The sequence below is a fragment of the Glycine soja genome, chromosome 19, assembly GCF_004193775.1.
Source record: "Glycine soja cultivar W05 chromosome 19, ASM419377v2, whole genome shotgun sequence".
Taxonomy (NCBI): domain Eukaryota; kingdom Viridiplantae; phylum Streptophyta; class Magnoliopsida; order Fabales; family Fabaceae; genus Glycine; species Glycine soja.
Genome location: NC_041020.1, coordinates 46,092,973 through 46,110,478, shown reverse-complemented (window position 1 = coordinate 46,110,478; position 17,506 = coordinate 46,092,973). Strand labels below are relative to the sequence as shown.

The window sequence follows — 17,506 nt, the reverse complement described above, 5'->3', positions numbered from 1 at the left end:
TTAAAAATTATTTTCTTTTATTGACATTGTAATATTTTATTTTTAATGGTTATACATTAATAATATAAAATGATTTTATCCTCTCATTCAATCATAAATAAGTAATAATTTTTTATTTAATTTTTAAGATAATTATTATAAAATAAACAAAATTATCATATAGTATAAAATATTAAATGATTGTATAAAATTATATTATAGTACACAATTTTTTTTCTCTTAAAGATATTAATTTGGTTTGGATTAGTTCAATTTCGTAAACATAGCTAGAAGAAATTGATTCGATCTCATGGATTATAAAAAAATATCAATTTTCAGTTTTTTTATTGGTTTGGGTAAAATGATAAAATGTGATAGAAAGGGGGCTATACGATAAAACAGAAGATGAGAAGAAGAAAAGATAATAAAAAGAGGATTAAAACAAAGATAAGATAGTTATTTATTTTCCTTTTAATAATATGATCATCAAATATGAAACGAAAAAAAAAAGAAATATGAAATTCCCAGGATCCAAGGCGAAGATGAGAGGTATATAATGTGATCACATCAAACAGTGTTGGCATCCTTCTGGCGTCGACGGTGAAACTTGTTTTCCTTGCGCGAAGCTTTGGCATTCCCCAATCGCTTCATCCTCATCTACTTAACCCTAACCCCACACTCTCACATACTACATATATAAAACCGCCGTCACGATGATGCTCAGAATTCGTAGCCGCGATGGCCTGGAGCGAGTGAGCGTCGAAAACCCCCACGCCACAACAGTCTCGGACCTAAAACGGATTATCCAAACCCAATTGGGAATCCCGGTTCACAACCAAACCCTCTCCACCAACCAGAACCTCCTCTTGGCCAAATCCCTCGAAGATCTCCTCCGATTCACCGACATGTCCAACCTCGATGCGTCTCTCTCGTCTCTTAACCTCGGCCACGGCTCCATCGTCTTCTTGGCCTACGAGGGCGAGCGGCGCGTGGCGGGCCCCGCCTTCAACCCCGCCGGCTCCTTCGGCCGCAAGATGACCATGGACGACCTCATCGCCAAGCAGATGCGCGTCACGCGCCAGGAGAATCCACACTGCGAGCTCGTCTCCTTCGACCGCGACTGCGCCAACGCGTTCCAGCACTACGTCAACGACACTCTCGCCTTCGCCGTCAAGCGCGGGGGGTTCATGTACGGCACCGTTTCGGAGGTGGGAAAGGTCGAGGTGGACTTCATCTACGAGCCTCCGCAGCAGGGTTCGGAGGACAATCTCGTCTTTTTCAGGGACCCAGAAGAGGAGAAGTTTGTTGAAGCTATTGCGGTGGGGTTGGGGATGAGGAAGGTTGGGTTTATTTTCACGCAGACGATTACTCAGGATAAGAAGGATTACACTTTGTCGAATAGGGAGGTGCTTCAGGCTGTGGAGTACCATGCCGAGAGTGGGTTGAAGGAGTGGGCTACTGCGGTGGTTAAGCTTGAGGTGAATGAGGAAATGGGTGGTGCTGATGTGCATTTTGAAGCGTTTCAGATGAGTGATGTGTGTGTGAGGTTGTTTAAGGAAGGGTGGTTCGAGACGGAGATCAAGGAGGACGATGATCCCAAGTTGTCGAAGATGAAGAAGGATGTGGTTGTCGGGGTTAAGGATACTAGAGAGGTTGACAATGATTTCTTCTTGGTCGTCGTCAAAATCGCTGATCATCAGGTATGTTTGGTACATTGGTTTTACTCTTTCTTTTACTTCAGGTCAATGTGATTGTGATTGTCTCTTACCAACTATCATGTGCCCCTAAGCTGTTATTTAGTTCTGCCGCTGAGATACCAATATATATATATATATAGCTGCAACTTAACTCTGCTTTAGGATTATGAGGGGTGTAAGGAACTCTTGTTTTAGGATAAGCATCAAAAGAGTTTGTCTTCATGAGGGGTATAAAGTTATAGAATGTTTAAATTGTGGTCACTGTTGCAATTATGATCCTTGATATTATGGCAAATTGCAGACAAGTGCGGTTGATGCTGGGACAATTGGGGTTGCAAAAACCGTGATTTTTTTTAAATTGGGGTGGCTGTTGGAGGGGGAATAGAGGGGAAGGGATTAATTCTCCATGGTTTTCTAGTTCCCCTTAGACTTTACGCCAGGACTAGAAATAAGTAGGCAATTGAATATTGATTTTTAGCCAATTTGAGATTAATGTTCGGTACAAAAAGTGGCTTACTCAGCTCTGTTGAGCCTAGTTTTTTTTTTTTTTTTTATTTTTTTATGGATGAATCAGTTGGATTGTGTGTATGTTATAAATTTCTGTATCAGCATAAGTTGGTTCCATGGGTTTGAGGATGTGCCTCATCAGATTGGTATTTGGTTTCAGTGGATGCTAGTAAAATTGGAGAACACTGAGTCATAGTAATTTTTTTCTCTTCCATATATCAAGTTTAATAATTTAAGGGAGCATGGTTTCAATGGTGATTTATAATTAGATATGATTTAATTGCTGGGCTTTCATTCTTTTAAATTTTCTACTGTTGTGCGTATGGGCTTAATATGTGCACAAGAAGTTTTGACAGATTTACAGAACATCATAGATTTCAGCTTGTCACAGTAATCAATGGATGATCCCTGTCATTTGACAAAAAAAATTGATCAATAGGAACTAGTTTCTTGCAAAATAACGTTTCTTTATTCATGCCAATGAATGCCATATAATTGATGAAGTCTCTAACCTCTTTGGGGAATCAAAAAATGTTTTCTCGTTTATAATTCTTCTCTGAGCAGGATTTGTGTTGAGGGTAGATATTTTGGTTTAAGGAGTCTTCTACCTATTGTTTCTTAAAGTCTTCCTATGAGAACTTATGAGAAGAAAAAGGAAGTTTAATATGTTCAAATGGGCAATCATAGTTAGATAACAAGTGAATTTTTTCATCCCAAAAACTTGGGAATTGCTACTTGTCATGAAAGTATTACCAATATTTGAATCACAAAATGCTACTTATTCTATTGTTCTTGAAAGCTGCAGTAAATTTAGAAACCTTTCATGAATGTTTGCTGTATGACATAGGTGCTAGTTTTGTTTTATGCAACTCTGCTGCTGCTTATTTTCTCTCTCAAGGTTTATTATGTGAATTATTCATACCATGAAACTGGTTTGTTCTGCCTTGCTGTTTATCAGCGTATTGTTTTGGTTTAGTAGGATATTGAGACAAAAAATAAATAAAATTCCTGATTTTTTCTTATCTTCCCGTGAGACAAGTTGGTTATAGCAATCAAAGTTTTTAAAATGAACCCCCTGAAGGCATTGATTCATGGTTCAACATAGTTAAACTATGTAGTAGGATCAAACTGGTAATAATTATATATGTAAGAAAATCAAGGTAGGTAAAATTTTGAATGAGCTGTTAAGGATCATATTATATGTGTCTTATAAGTTAGAAATTAATAATAGTTGAATAATAACACTCCATGTGTTGATCTTATAAATGAGCCTTTATTTATTTATTTTAAAAAAATAGAATTAAAATATTTTCTTAAGAAACTAGGTTTCTACCACTGGTTCTTACCTAATTTTGGCATGTTCTTTGCTCTATCTGTTTCCATAGTTGTCCAAACTGATGACCTGATCAGTTCCCATTCCCACTTCAACCAGTTGAACTGGTCAATATGGTCTTCAACTTAGCTTGGCAATAGAACTGCACCACTAGACTTAGCTTTAACTTCATAATGAAACTGCAAGTTAGGCCTGCACTTTAGCGTGGAGCAATTCTTCAACAGAATACCATTCAAATATTGTAAGTCATTCAATGTCTCGTTGAGGAACAACAAGAGGTTCCTTTTTCTTCAAGTGCCAAGTGATGGCAAACTGTTTGTTATCAGAACCAGATGAGGAAACCAAAAATTCAGTGTTTCTTTGTCACCTTGAATTGGGCTTAACTCCTTGGTTCTGCAGATTTTTTATGAAGTTGAGGCTATGTTTGATGGTGCGGTTCTTATTGCCCCAAACTTAATTAAGTTTCGTTATGCAGATGTCAACACTCAATAATTTTTTAATCTTATTTTTCTTTTTTGTATAACCGTGACTTGAACCAAGTATGTGTGTAATATAATGTCAGCACTCAACAGTTATAAAAATGATTTTTGTCTTCCAAAATGCAGGGTCCTGAGCTACTAATTCCATCTGTTATAGAGTTTGTAAATTATAATTGTCGGAACTTAATAGTGTATTGTGGCCAAAATGCAGGGTCCTCTTTCATCATCATTTCCCATTGAGAACCGGAACACTCAAGTGACTATGAAGGCTTTGAAGAATCATCTGGAACGGTCAAAAAATCTTCCATTTGTGAAGCGAATTTCTGATTTTCATCTTCTTCTCGTATTAGCAAGGGTTTTAGACCTGAATGCTGATGTTCCTGCATTGACGGAATGTGTGCAGACACAGACTTCTGTTCCAGAAGGTTATCAGATCCTTATTGAGTCTATGGCAAGCACTGCTTGATGCTGTATGCAGTTGTTCTGGACTCATGGTGACACGAGAATTATGCACTTTACGTTCAGGTCCTTTGCAGCAACATGGTGCATATTGCCCCATAGCACTCAAGGAATGTTTCGTATGTTGGTAATTTGTACATTGCTTCTTTATTGCTGCGGAAAATCTCGGATCTGTCATTTTACTGAAAATGAGCTGATGTGGTTTACATGTTTTAATGTTTAAATTAATTAGAGATAGCTCCTTCTAATAGTTACTATTTTAAGTGCGATACTGCTACAAAAATTATAGAATGAAGACAATGTTTAAAATGTGTGCTCAAGGCTACTGGAATGTCTTTCTCGGGCATTGTGAGCGTGGAGTCGAATGTCGAACTTGGCTATGAATATTAAATTAATACTATACTACATCAAAGTTTCTAGGAGTGCCACCCCTTGATATTCCGGAAGGGTTTATGAAATATCAAGGGGTGCTTCTTGATGGGGTGCAGGAACAAACACCCTTAAGTTTAGCATAATTGAAGTTTAGCATCTGTTTGCACTAGTTACGAGTTTTTGGTTTTCAAATTGAAACAAAGTGTGTTTGGCAAAAATAAAACTGAATTAGTTTTTAACTTCATTTCAAAATATTTTAAGATTCAATTTCAAAATTAAGAAAAAAAAGGATTTGGAAATTTGATTTAGTTTTTTTAAAAAAATGTTCTTCCTACATTACAATGCTGTCACCACTAGCATGGGTACTTTCATAACCATCGTGATGGTTATATCCACACCATCACATGCATTTTATTGTCAATTGTCACTTACATTGTTGTTGCTATCAATATTATCATACCACCATTGCATCTCACATCATCATAAGTAATATCATCACCATCATTATTATTATTACTGTTGTCAGTATTATCATCATCATTATTAACTATCACTAATATCGATATCGTTATTGTTATCACTATCAGTATTGATGTTCATCATTATGATCACAAAAAAAAAAACACTATTGTAAACTTTCAAAATGAGATTTTAATTTTTTAGTAAAACTAAACTAATTGTTTTTAAAATTTTGAAAAAATTACAGCCTAAAATCACCCCAAAAAGCATCCTGAGTACTGTCATTTTTTAAATAGAATATAACAAGCAAAGCAGTTAGTCAACAAAAATACAAATTTGTGGTGGTTATTATACATGTCCTGCTTTTATTGAAAAACAGCAATTTAAAAGTACCTACCGTGGGAGTTTCAACCTTGGAAAATAAAATTTATTTTAGCTAAATACATTTGTGTCATTAAAAACGGCATAAACAATATATTTTTTGTTGTAATTGGGATACCAACTATTATAATAATAATAATAATAATAATAATAATAATAATACATGTTTGGTTTAATTTGAATTTAAAGGGTTTGCAAAACTAATCACATTGGGTTAGTTTGGTTTGGTTCAAGTTGGACTTGATTGTATTGGAAAATTTAAGCTAACTTTGATTCGATTTGGATCCTTGAGTTAACAGGCTGATTCGAGCTAATGAACTCCCTTAACATCAATAGACTACATCTTTATCGAGAAATTTTGTCTAAAATGTTTTTGAAAAATGAATCAAGACATAGTACCTACAATAACGTATTATATATCTCCCCATTTAAACTTGAGAGATTTGAAGTTACTTATTGACCACTATTCTATTTCAACAGAGGACGATGTAGCAGGAATAGCACCATATAGAAGCCAGATCATATATATTAGTCCAAAATTCAAGCCATGATTCAAATCATATACTAAACCAAAACATACTACAACCTTGAAGCTTAAACTCAAATCATCCAAAGTTCACGCCATAATTCGAATAAAAATAGACCAAAGACAGACAATAAGATAGGGTGCTAAAACCTTTGACATCCACCAACTACCATTAAAATCAACAAAATCACACTGTTTTGTTCGAATTTGGAGGCAAGCCAAAAGAAACCATCTAGCGCAATCTTCTTGCTTCCCTTTCAGACTCGAGTAGGGTGAGAATGTCTCCTTCTCGCACAGGTCCTTTCACATTCCTCATGATGTGACGGTTCTGATCATCCAAAAATTTCACTCTAACCTGGGTTACTTGTCCTCTGGATCCAGTACGACCCATAACTTTGACAACAAGTGCGTGCTTCACCTGAGACTCCATCCTGCTAAAACACAATCAACAGTTATTATGAGATGAATGTGGAAAACAATTGGGTTTAATGCATCACAGCTAATCGGTCCTCGTGACAGGTAAATATGTATCACCTTCGAAATCCACAAGACTAAAAACCTTGAATTAAAGACATCCAAAGTACAGGAAATAACAAAAGCATTCACAGTTTCACAGCTAATCGGTCACCGTGACAGTTAAATCAGGAATAACATACCAAATCCAAAAGGACCAAAACCTTAAATCATAGCTCTTCAACTTTCAAATTTCAACAGAATACATCCCAACAGCGAATGAAAATTGAAGACATAAAACTAGTTCCCGGGGATTAGGTAAAAAAAAATTACATGCTACACATACAAGGAAAACTGAAAACCAGTCCAGCAATAATATCAATAACAGATTAGTCTTCTTATAAAGAAATTAATGTACTTCAGCAGATATACATTTTCATAGGATACAACATACACCAGACTCTTTTGTTGGAGCAGGACTAAATGAATGTTAGTTCAAAATAATACCCACCAAATACTTGATGATGTTGAGCAGTACATGAATTCCCAAGATCAAAAATGCAAATGAAGATTAAGGAACATTATAATAATAAGTGACAAAAAAGTATGCTAATTTTACAAATCCAACATAGCATTTGTTAGAACACTCGGGTTACCAAACAAACCACAAACACTAACCTCAAAAATACAAAATTCAGCTAAAGCTATGGGACCCAAATCAAGAACAAAAGATGACCACATACACCACAAATTCAACGTCACGTGCAAAACAATAATTCCGCCATGAAGTCGTAAACTCAGTAATAAGAGATATCGATACACCTCACCAGATACCCAAACTCGAATTAAACGAAAACGTTTATCATAGGAATTTGAAATGACAATGGCAACCAGGAAGCAGTGAAGCGAGAACAATACATGGAAAATAATTAATTAGAGGTAGAGAAGAAAGATCAGCTGTGAATTTTCGCACCTGATGTAAAAGACGAAAGCAGAACGCAAGCTAGGGTTTTGGGATGCTTGCTCGCGCTTCGACGACCACAGAAAATTTTAGCTCCTCGCAAGATTTATAAAGGGCCGAATAATTTCAGAAATGACATTTTTACCCCTCATGTATTTTTTTGGTAATAAGCTTAATTACTTTTTCTTTTACTACTTATTTGTTTTATTCAATTTTATGTCACTTGTTTACAAATTCAGTGTCTCGTTGTTTTTAAAAAAACCTCAATATATTTTTTTCCGTTGTTTTTATTATATATCTCACTATTTTATTCATTCTTTTTCATTGCTTTTTATTTTATACTTAAAAAATAAAATAAAAAAGATATTACCAATTAAAATTTCTCGCTTTATAATTTTTTAATTAATTTTAAAGAATACTCATTTTCACTCCGTGACAAATTTTAATTGCTATTAGTAATTTTAATTTATAAAAAAAGGCACCACCCCAAGTCCATAATCCTCGAAATTCAAATCCCAAATCCCCATCAATGAAACAAATTATACCAAGTTTAAAGTTTAAATCGGAATGTAAACCAAAACCACCAAATTGGCATGGCATGAATCAAAATCATTACCTAATTTCTATAATGCATATAGATTAGGTAACCCGTATGTGTTATACGGAAAGACGAAGTAGCCATAAAAAAGGAAGAAGAAACCTTACCTTGACAGCGGAAACAACACGACGATGGTGGAGACTTCTTCAAATCCGTCAATGGAAGCAGCGAACGGCAAACTGTAGCGACGTACATAAGAAGAAGAGGAGAGAGGGTGCACCTGTCAATCCGCATGTGGCCCATAGGATTTTTAATTTTTTTAAAAAATAATTTACAATTTAATTTAAAATTAATGGTCTAAGCAAGAATCGAACTGGTGCTTTCCGCATTATTAATAAAACACTCAAACCAACTGAGCTAATAAACACATTATGTTATTAATAAATAGTCTCCATTAGCTTGGTTTGAGTGTTCTATTAATAATGCGGAAGGCACAAGTTCGATTCCTGTTTGAACCATTAATTTTAAATTAAATCGTAAATTATATTTTTAAAAAAGAAAATTAAGAAAAAATCTTATTGACAATCCGTAAGCTCATACAAATTGACAATCCGTATCAGGCTTATGAAAAAGGTACAATTGGAATTGCACATCTTTTGCTGGATGTACCTGCAAAACACTAGGTGTCCCTAACAATTTCCTTAATCCTTAGATATGAATGAGCCCAAAATTCAAGGAGGTAGAGATAAAAATGATGGCAAAGCAATGAGAAGGAGAATGTGGGTGTTGGTTTTGGGACAAATGCATGGTCCAATGCAAATGGGAAAGATCCAATATTTAGGTTATAGGGGAAAAGGGTGATCTAATATTGTTATCCATCTTTAACATTAGTTCTTAAAGCTAGTTCTTGTATGCAACAATCATTTCGCAATTTCTTTAGTATTGGAGTGCTTCTACGTGGATAACATGGAACAAGAACAATTATTTCATAAGAATCGATTCTTAAATATTAAAAAATACTTTCAATGTTTCCATTTAACTTGTGATCTCTATCTACATTTTTTATTCGGCAATTTTTGGTGTATGTCTGTTGCCGTTTCATTTGCTGTGTATTATAATGTATAGTGGTACTTCCCAAATTGGGTGAATAGCATGACCCTTGGATTAGCTTGGAGGTTTTAATGACTTGTAGATGCATATTTAAAAAAAAGACTTATGATGAGAGTGGCATTTTTAATTTTGAAAGAAATGAGATTATGTTTCCTTTCTTTAATCGATTATCATGGGCTTGTTGGGGCCATCACATAAAAGATAGCCTTAACTGAAGTGATAAGGATCAAGAATGTTAGATTTACTCATTAGAGGATGCTCAATAGTGTGTGAAACTATGAACAGTACATAATTTGATTTCTGTAGCAAATATATAGTTGTTAATGTAAAAAGTTAGGATTCTAGATAAGTGAATTTGGTTTACTATCGAGTGAGGATAAATCAAAGTTAATGTGCCTATTAGACGTTTGATGATGGCTTTGCCATTGTTATAGCATACTAGCACTGAAATTGAATATCATGTGCAGGTGGTGGGATATTACTTTATAGATGTGTACAAAATTTTACGTGGTTCGGCACTTATTGCTTATGTCCATGAAATCGTCTCAAAAGTATTTTATTTATTACAAAAATGATTACAAGATTGTATCCCTACCTTAAATAGTTTATTACTCTACAAACTCGAGTACCCCACTCAATGGTTACAAAAAATGATAACACTCTTACACAAATACTTTTCTCTCAACAAAGTGATTTTGTTTTACAATTTCTCTTCTCACACACCCTCTATCTCTTCCCCACTAATTATTTTTTCTATTTATAGTGAAGATTGTCATCAACTATAATAAATAAGTTATTTTGAAAATTGAAACAAAAACAACTTTGAATGTATCCATTCAAAAAGTTTAAAATGAAATCTTTCATTTTGTATTTAAATGACCTAAACTTTAGTGATAAAATTTAATTCCCACTATACATTAAATGCACCTTATCTTTTAACTTGAAACTCTACAATTAAATTACATCTAATATCTTCTTCCCTTTCCTATGCGTGTTACATGATGTAACTTAAGATGACAAAGATGGATATTTTTATATTAATGAAATAATCATTTTTTAAAATTCTCTTAAAAAGCTTTTAATCAATAAACTTTTGGGGCCCAAACTTATTAATTCCAAACACACAACATAATGACTAACTGAGTTGATCATTTTCAGATGAGAAAGATGGGGTTTCTGGTAGGCGTAGGGGCCGTCCTCGGAAGAGGCAAAACATACAAGGAAAGAAGCTTTTTGATGAGCAGAGTTCAAGTGAAGACGAGGATTCCATTAGTGCATATGAACAACAACACAAGATGAAGGGAAAAGACATGAGGATGAAGATGATCGATTGATAAATTCAATCCCATCATCATCCAAGCTAAGGTCACTGGGAGTTTCTAGAACATCAGGTATCTTGCATTAGCAAATCAATATTTGGTATCTGTCTTGCTGCTGGACACTGACCAAGCTATTCATACAGCATTTTAAAACAAATTTGCATGTCTGACTTTGGAAATGAATTTTGTTTATCCATCCAAGTTAATTGGAGATATCATTGATAATTGATATTTTGGCCTCATTGAAGTGATTGTGTGCTGTACATGCTTACCTAATGTGCTGCTGCTTCTCTTTTTCTTTTATTTTTTCAAATAACTTGTCCGGAAAACTTTGTAATTCAGTCTTGTTTTCTTGAGCTTTTCTGACCGAGGATGCAACTTCTTTGGAGATTTTACAATCTCTATAAATTTCTCCTCGGAAACGAGACATAACTAATTGTAGCTTTTATTATTATTATTATTTGATTCGTTGATTGTAGCTGTTATCTTATGCTGCTTTGATATTGTTTTTTCTGGTTAATTCTGCGTCTTGTTAGTATATGGTGAACATTTGGTTCCAAAAAATATATATAAATGTTTAGTCATTTGTACCTAAAAAAAAAACTTGTTCTGTATTTCCCCCTAACTTCTATCACTTTGTCTTTTCATTGTGCAGGGGCATCAAGCTAGTCTTCCACAGTTGTAGTTTACAATTATATGTTAGCAATTGATTTGGCACTCATTAATTACCACACTTGTTAAGATTAGGAGTACCTGTTTATAATTCAACTTGCAGAATGTATATATAGAGCTTGTTCTAATCAAGGTTTCCGGTCTTTCTGCTGAAAATACATTAGTTCAGTGCCATGCTTCTTAACGGCCAATCTGAACTGAAATGCTGGCGTGCCATTATCTCATCGAATAAAAATTTCACCATAATGGTCAACGTTGTCTGATTCTAGTGAAAATTATACATTCGAAGTTCTTGGTTCAATTTTTGGTTTCCTAAAAAAAAAGTTCATTTTTTGGTTGTCCGGCGTAATAACCCATTGTGAGCAAATAAATCATAGAATGGAATGAAATTATGTTATTTTGAAAATGTAATTAAAATTTTGAATGACAAATTTAGGTGCGATATTATTAATGTTTTCGGTGCTGCTTTTCAATTAAAATTATAATTTTATTTTAAGAACTCACGATAAAATCAGTACATCTTAGTGTTTAATTCGTCAAAAAGCATTTATACATATGTACTTAAGTTGTCTATTTTATGTCTGTCTTTCCTCTTTTTTAAAAAAAAAAAATTAGTTACCAAACAAAACATATTGAATTTTATATCCAAAAACACAAGATGATGACACATGGTTGAATTTTAATATATGAATTCAAATACTTGGCATTTCTTGTTATTGTGATGATGAATTGGTCAATGTTGAGCTGAACAGAGGAATTGATTTATCTTAATGTAAGACTTACTATTTTTACATTGTTTAATAAGATGTAATGTTTAGGTGCGCGTGGAGCACGTGATGCCTTCCCGCTGCGCCGAGGAATTCCGGCACCATGAGGAAACCAGAGGCTCCTAAAGGCGGCTACTAGTTAATTTGCTCTTCCTGCTTGCTTTCTTTCTTTCCCTTGTGTTATTTTATGTTTTAGTCCTTTTTTTACTTGGAAGAGCCATTGTTTATGCACCAAGTATATTTTTTATTTTGCTCATCGTGAATGTGCGATTATTATTACTTCTTTGTTATTGTGTGATTTGTGAATAGTTCTTTTCATGCCATTGCAGCAAAATTTCAGGGACTACTTTAAAATTTTCAAATAGTTTACTTTAGAGATGATCTGAATGATTAAATGATAAGTTGAGAACTTTTAACCCAATGATATTTTTTTTTTGAAAAAAAAAAGTAATAGAAGTTATTAAACGATATAAGAATGGTCTTCACTAAGTTCATAAACTATTTTTTATTATTTTACTTTACTTTCTAAAATGAAAGTGTTCATTAAATGTCAAATAATAAATAAAATTTAACTTAGAGAAAAATTTGAAAAAGAAAAAAAAAGCAATCAACTCATAAGTGAGTTGAAGGTGTTCAGTTTAATGCTTAAGCTTCATTTATATATATAAAAATCAAGTTTACTTTAAAATTGAACATTTCTTTCAAGCACACTGCTAGAGAAGCCGACCAATCTCTTTGTCAAGTTAGGGACTCTTGATCAGCTCCACTTTCTTCTTGTTGTCTTGCTAATGTTCTAAGCATCTCTTTTGTTGGATAGTTGTATTGTCTTTTTGTTATCTTTTATTTCATTTATTGATAGAAAACAATACATGAGGCATGCTTGACTTTTTTTTTCTTTTTACATGTCAGGCTTAAATTTAAAGAACACTTCCAGAAAAATACCAAAAGAATATAGTCTAGTAAAAAAGCTGATCAGGGCAGTCCATTGAGTAAGTGTAAAAAATGAATCAAGTCGGAATAACTTATATTCTATATGAGTTTTATTTTTTGAAGTTCAATCAGGTCTATTGATCAAAATAGATTCAATTAAATCTGGGTCTATATTTCTTGAGTCTAATCTAACCCGATGAGCTAGGGAGCTGACTCAAACAGTCATTGTTTTTTACGGTAAACTAAGTGTATAAAATAAAAAATAGACATAAATAGAAGAATAATTAAAAATAAAATCAATATCATCTTAGACTTTGAACAAAGTAAATAAATAATAATAAAATTTTATTTGGAAAGATAAATTAAAAAAACAAAAGTATTCTATTTCTTAGAAAACTATAATTAAAATTATTTTTGTAACACCAAATATATTTTTTTAAAAGCAAAAAATGTATATCATCAACTAAAAGGATGAAGAGTGAGAGAAAATTAAAATAAAATATTTGTACATGAAATATTTTGATATGACGAAGAGCAATGTCTCACGGATAAATAAATAAAAAAAAATGCAAGGTTTGAGGTTTACCATTCCAGCCCATTAACGAAAAGTCCAATAAAAAAAAGCCCGGTGGGCAAAACCAAAACCCTAGGGATGAGCTGCACTATAAAATACGAGAAGGGTTTGGAAGTGATCCTCTATCTACCCTAAAGAGAGAGAGAGGGAGTCAGAGAAACCCTAGGTAAGAAGCAAAGATGCCGGCTGGTCATGGTTTGAGATCCCGCACCAGAGATTCCTTCTCTCGTCCTTTCAGGAAGAAGGGAACCATCGCCCTCACCACATACCTGAGAACCTACCACGTCGGCGATTATGTTGACGTCAAGGTTAACGGTGCCGTTCACAAGGGAATGCCCCACAAGTTCTACCATGGCCGCACCGGACGCGTCTGGAATGTCACCAAACGTGCTGTTGGCGTCGAAGTCAACAAGCAGGTCTCACACTCTTCCTTAACCCTAGCACCACCCTTCTTTCCTTTTCTGCTTTTCGATCTGTTGTGTTTTCTGTTTCTTATTGTGATATTCTCGTGTCGAATAATAATTAAATGTGTTTGATTGTTGATTTTTGTTGTTCAGATATTTTACCTTCACATGTATTGTTGATACCAATTTAAAAATTTATAGGCGTTCTTTATAAGATATTTTATGTTTTCAGCGCATTCTTATTACACCTAATGGCATTTTCTCGATTAGGTTTCTGCCTTTGTGGCTAATTTTAGTTTCTAGGGTTTTTATGTCAAACTCTTGTGTATGCCAACCTTATTGATTTGGGGATTATGTTTTGTTGAAATTACTTTGTGTGATGTTCATTCAGGTTGGCAACAGAATTATAAGGAAGAGGATTCATGTGCGGGTAGAGCATGTTATGCCTTCAAGGTGCACTGAGGAGTTCCGCCTCAGGAAGATTAAGAATGATCAGCTAAAGGCCGAAGCCAAGGTCAAGGGTGAGAAGATCAGCACCAAGAGACAGCCTCAGGGTCCCAAACCCGGTTTCATGGTGGAGGGTGCGACCCTTGAGACAGTTACCCCCATCCCATATGACGTTGTCAATGACCTCAAGGGAGGTTATTAGTTTGTCTACCTGTTTGATTGTTGGTTTCAGTAGTTTTTTGTTTTGAGTTTTTTGTCCCTTTTTGGTTGAAAAGGCCATTACTTATGAACAAACGAGACTATTAAGTTTTGTTTTATTTTCTTTTGCTTATCTACATACAATGATATGTTTTATTTAGCTCTTCGTGAATGTGTTTTACAGCGTTATTCCTTATCTTTATCGTGTTAGTTGTGAATATGCTGTTTTTCATGCCAGCATTGTGTCTATTACGTAATGAAGTAGTTAAACTGATAGGGTTTAATGTGTGCGTTCTGGGTAAACCCATATTTGGATTTGTGATGTATAAGCTGCTTTGCACGCTTAATTAGGTGAAAGTGATTAGTGGTAGTGTGGATGTGAGCATGTTCAGGTAGAGTTTTTTGTGTATTATTATGGTTGCTGACTTTGTGGACGCAAATCGAGGGTGGGTTGAATCTACCTCTTATTTTTCCTGGTATACCTTCTTCGGCTGAAGCAGAAGTGTGGCAATTACTCCTTCTAATGTTGCTATTGGACGTGATCTATTTGTTTGGGCTTTGAATTCTCATATCATCTCCTTGCAATATTCCTCGACGAGATAGACTCGTGCGGCAGGGGTTGTTGAAAAGTGACTTCCATTTCCGAATGCAAGCTGCCCCAGTTTCATCCAGGGGTAGAAACTCTCCTACCTGTTCTGGAGATTATGGTTGTTTATTTCCACAACTTTCTTACCGTTTCTTCTTCTTGACATGATGAATTGGATCCACTCCACTGTCTATCAACACATTAGTTAAAATAATCAATTGTGAATTGTAATTTTGAGATTAAGTCTTTTTAATGTTAAATTGTTTACTTGGTCCTCTATTGTTCTTGTTTTAAGTTTTAGTTTCAGTCTCTACACAATTTTTGTTAGTTGTTTTTCATTGTCAGAATGTTTTTTTTTTGTAGTTTTACACCAGTACTACAGACCAAACTTTAATTTGAGTATGTGTAAGGATTAAAACTTATAACTATCTATCTCATGTAAGGACTAAAAGTCTAAAATGTAGACAATTAATAAGCAGTAAAATGTTTTAACCTTTTCTAAAGAAGTAACTTGAATGGATAGTCTGCATTGAGCTCGAAGCACCTGTTTTTTGCTAATTAATTAAAAAATATTGGGTTCCTGGAAGTGTAATTTGCTATTGAAAGATGAAAAGTTGATTTTTTTCTCTAAATATGTAAAATGATCAACATATTAGTCCTCATATTAGGTTGATTCCCGTAAAGTGGCAAGTGATAACTAAGATATCATAAGAAAAGATTGTCATTGAATAGCTGATTCGACATTACTAATGTCATCAAAGTATTGAAAAGTTAATTTGTGATTTTTAGAATTTATTCATTTCTGTTTTTCCTTTTCTCTTTTTCTTGGACCATGAGGAAAGGGTCCGTCACCATGAAAAGATATTCCCTTCTGCTTCTCCAATCAGATCTATAAATATGACATTCCCACCATTCATGCTTGGTTGTCATATCCACTAACCGACGCATTGATCGTTGCCAGAAAATAATCAACCTAATCCCCCTTCCCAACCCATCCCCCATTCATATGCTCCTCCACCTTATAGGCCCTAACTGCTCCAAAAATTTCACAGTAACATAACAACGCAGGGTCGTAGGTTCAGAGCCTCGAAGAAGCGTTGTTATACTTGCCTATGCCCTTCACCGCAACGATGTGCGTGATGGTGGCCTTGTTGGGGAGGATGCCGAGGGCGAACATGTGAAGGGCTACGGGTTTGAGAGAAGGGTCGACAACAGAGTTGGAGTAGAGGTAGATGAGGGTGTTGAAGTGGTGTTGCTTGAGGCAGTTATTATTCGAAACGACGATGTCGTAACGGTGAATCCTCAAATTCTACGTTCAAGGATCCCAACTTTCATCCTTTTCACTTTAGTTATCTCCATTGCTCTTTGCATTTTCTTTGTTCTCTCTTTTCTCTTCACTACCCATTCTTATTCCTCCCATCAACTCCACCTCGTGGCAAGCTTATACTTTTACTTAATTCTCAACCCTTTTTATGTTTTCTTTTCCCTTTTGTGAATTTTGCCAGAGAACAAACAAATAATTTTTTTTGTTGCAATTTCTTGATTTCTGGTTTATTGGGTTAGTTTAATTCAAAGAAAAATCTGGTTGCAATGATATTTTGTGCAGAGCATGGGATTCAATTCACTTTCTCATAATCTGATTTTTCTCCGATCACCGCAACACCACCATTACTAAGGTCTTTGACAGAAGAAGAGAATAAGGTGAAAGAGGAGGAAAGAGAAAAAAGAAAGAGGGGACAAATTACTCTATCAACATTTTGATGATAAATTAGTCCAGTTGTTAGCTACTAATTAACAATCTTTTGTCATGACATTTCAGCTTTTGCTTGTCATGTCAGTAGAGACGTTAAACTTCACGAACCAAATTAATGAGAGGATTGATATGTCGGCAATTTAACATATTGAGGAGGGACAAAAAAAGTAGTTTTCTATCTTTCAAGGGACTCATGCCCGTGAAATACACTTCCGGGATGAATTTGGGTATTTATCCAAAAATATTTGTGAAGGAAACCAGGTGTTGGATGTCACCTTCAGAGTCAATAGGCATGCGATGTGGTCAATAATCAAGAAATAAGAGATAACATTCTGACCTTGAATGGTTCATTCGTATACGATTTGTATAATTTTGCCCATTTGGTGTGTCATCTGTAACTTTGCTGATAATACTAACGGGTAAGTAGTTAAATTAGTCGATATTGGTCTAGTGTCGGTCATATTAATCTCCTAGTGATGATTATATTCGTGATTGCTGAATGTGTTTAGTCATTCTTTAAATATGCATTTAGTCATGGCACGAATTTTTTATCATTTTAAGAATTAATATGATGGATGATATATTTTTTAAGAATCATTAGA

The 17,506-nt window shown here is 34.5% G+C and overlaps 3 protein-coding genes across 4 annotated transcripts; 2 read left to right on the top strand and 1 right to left on the bottom strand.

Annotated features, from left to right (window-relative positions):
• The first annotated feature begins 494 nt into the window (after positions 1-494).
• On the top strand, positions 495-4,866 carry LOC114400159 (NPL4-like protein 1). Its single transcript, XM_028362468.1, has 2 exons — positions 495-1,679; positions 4,207-4,866. The coding sequence occupies exons 1-2, from the start codon at positions 693-695 to the stop codon at positions 4,459-4,461; spliced, it is 1,242 nt and encodes a 413-aa protein (XP_028218269.1). The 5' UTR covers positions 495-692; the 3' UTR covers positions 4,462-4,866.
• Positions 4,867-6,155: 1,289 nt separating this feature from the next.
• LOC114398256 (40S ribosomal protein S28) lies at positions 6,156-7,716 on the bottom strand. 2 transcript variants are annotated; one of them, XM_028360436.1, is made up of 2 exons: positions 7,619-7,716; positions 6,156-6,623 (listed from the first exon to the last, which is right to left on the bottom strand). In XM_028360436.1, exon 2 carries the CDS (start codon positions 6,620-6,622, stop codon positions 6,425-6,427), a length of 198 nt encoding a protein of 65 aa, XP_028216237.1. In that variant the 5' UTR covers position 6,623; positions 7,619-7,716; the 3' UTR covers positions 6,156-6,424. The 2 variants fall into 2 exon arrangements, with proteins under 2 accessions (XP_028216237.1, XP_028216238.1); XM_028360437.1 differs by having other exon boundaries at positions 6,156-6,626; positions 7,619-7,704.
• Positions 7,717-13,627: 5,911 nt separating this feature from the next.
• Positions 13,628-14,761, top strand: LOC114400281 (60S ribosomal protein L21-1-like). Its single transcript, XM_028362649.1, has 2 exons — positions 13,628-13,932; positions 14,312-14,761. Exons 1-2 carry the CDS (start codon positions 13,696-13,698, stop codon positions 14,567-14,569), a joined length of 495 nt encoding a protein of 164 aa, XP_028218450.1. The 5' UTR covers positions 13,628-13,695; the 3' UTR covers positions 14,570-14,761.
• The last annotated feature ends 2,745 nt before the right edge of the window (positions 14,762-17,506 follow it).